The 1,975-nt window shown below is 32.4% G+C and overlaps 2 protein-coding genes across 2 annotated transcripts; one reads left to right on the top strand and one right to left on the bottom strand.

The window, feature by feature from the left end:
• Positions 1-59: 59 nt before the first annotated feature.
• NAEGRDRAFT_54669 (uncharacterized protein) lies at positions 60-1,339 on the top strand (the record flags this gene model as incomplete). The annotated part of the gene is made up of 2 exons (XM_002668622.1): positions 60-863; positions 971-1,339. The coding sequence occupies 2 exons, from the start codon at positions 60-62 to the stop codon at positions 1,337-1,339; spliced, it is 1,173 nt and encodes a 390-aa protein (XP_002668668.1).
• Positions 1,340-1,480: 141 nt separating this feature from the next.
• On the bottom strand, positions 1,481-1,972 carry NAEGRDRAFT_76414 (uncharacterized protein; the record flags this gene model as incomplete). The annotated part of the gene is made up of 1 exon (XM_002668620.1): positions 1,481-1,972. A coding segment is annotated over one exon (492 nt), but the record flags the coding sequence as incomplete, so codon positions are not given.
• Between the last annotated feature and the right edge of the window lie 3 nt (positions 1,973-1,975).

The raw sequence follows: 1,975 nt of genomic DNA, 5'->3' as shown, positions 1-1,975 counted from the left end.
CATCAGAGGGCGACTCAAAAGTTCGAAGCATTTTGAACGCATCTGTAGATGGAGCAGTGATGTGCAGTGGAGAGAAGGTTGATATTGAAATATTCAATCCAGCAGCTCAAAAGATATTTGGATATAATCAAACAGAAACGATTGGCAGATCATTGTATCAATTATTTGAAAAGAATGAGCAATCGAAAATTAAAAACCTCATTGATGAAATGTTAGTGAATGCAGCAAGAGGTGATTCGAAAGGAGATTCTATTGAATTGGAATGTATCAGAAAGAATCAAACAAGCTTCCCATCACGTGTCAATATTTTTGCCACTCTTCACAATTCTCAAAGTATTGTCACTTGTTTCATTAAGGATATTACAACAGAGAAGAAACATAATTCATTATTGACAGAAGAAAAGAAACATTCTGAAGAATTATTATTGAATATTTTACCAAGTGCAGTAGCAAGTAAATTGAAATCAGGAGAAACTTATATTGCAGAGAAATTCAATGATGTTTCATGTTTTTTTAGTGATATGGTTGGATTTACAAAATTAAGTACTGGAATTCAAGCATCTGAATTGGTTCAAATGTTGAATGAAATTGTAATTGGATTTGATGATTTGACAGACAAATATAATTTGGAAAAGATTAAAACGATTGGAGATTCATATTTTTGTGTGGGTGGATTACATGGATTAAATGCACAATCAGATCATCCTGAAAGAATTTTGAGATTTTCCATTGATACATTTGATGTTTTACAAAGATTTAATTCCAAATCAGGAAAACAACCATCTGAACAAATTAATATTCGTGTTGGTATTAATACTGGAAGTGTTATTGCAGGTGTTATTGGGAGGAAGAAATTTGCCTATGTATGTTTTTAATTTTAACATTTTTAATTTAACAATGGCAATGTGTATTATTTGTGTACATTTTCACTTATTATTATTTGATTATTAATTGAATATTAATTAAATAGGATTTATGGGGAGATACAATTAATACAGCTTCAAGAATGGAATCTAATTCAATTCCAGGAAGAATTCAAATTTCCAGATCAACCTATGAAAGAGTTTATGATTTGGGTTTCACTTTTGAAGAAAGACATTTAAATGTGAAAGGAAAAGGTGAATGTATTGCTTACATGTTGCATGAGAAACATCACACTCCAGCTCTTGTTCCATCCTTCACTGACATGTTGAGAACAAGTTTAAACATTTTACAAAAGAAAAATTCTGCAAATCTTGAAACATTGAATGAACCCAAAACACCAACAAGAAACAATGATAATATTACCTTGACAATCAATCAAGAAGCCTACCTATCTCCAAATAATACTTTGGAGTAATTTATTTTGAGCTCTGTTATGAACAAAGATGAGTTCTAAATGAAAGACCTCCAATAAATAGGCTGCAAATCTCTAATTGGAGCTAGCTCAAATAATAGATTAATCATTTTACACTAAGTAAATAAATTAGGTTTATTTAAATTATTGGGAGGTGAGTTCTTGTAAGATGTAATTGAAAACTTGTTGAGCAATAGTGGCATCTTGAGCCTTGACAGTTAATCTGTAAGCTTGCTTTGGAGCATTGTATTCAAGACGTAATAAAACGTTAACCTTACCAACAGGATCATAGAAGAAAGAACCAGCAGCAACAATATTACTTGGATTGTCAATACCAGTCAAAATGGCCAAACGGAAACCTTCAGACAAAACCTTAGCACAGGCATTTACATCAGAATATACAGGAGTGCATGGGAAAATCTTTTGGACTTCTTGTTCCTTTCCAATTGCGTGCCATTGTTTAAAGAAGTTTTCAGCACCTTGGATGACCAATGGTTCAACAAACTTGTGTGGAACGATTGGCAACTTGATGTTGAATCTGTAATATCTACGATTAGCTTCAAAGTACAAATCCAAATCAGTCAATTGGCTGAATGGGCCCTTAGCAACCAAGTCAACATATTGTTGGACTTGAGTCTT

Source organism: Naegleria gruberi (genome assembly GCF_000004985.1).
Source record: "Naegleria gruberi genomic scaffold NAEGRscaffold_147, whole genome shotgun sequence".
Taxonomy (NCBI): Eukaryota; Heterolobosea; class Eutetramitea; order Acrasida; family Naegleriidae; genus Naegleria; species Naegleria gruberi.
The sequence above is the reverse complement of the archived record's forward strand: the minus strand, read 5'-3'. Positions and strand labels throughout refer to the sequence as shown.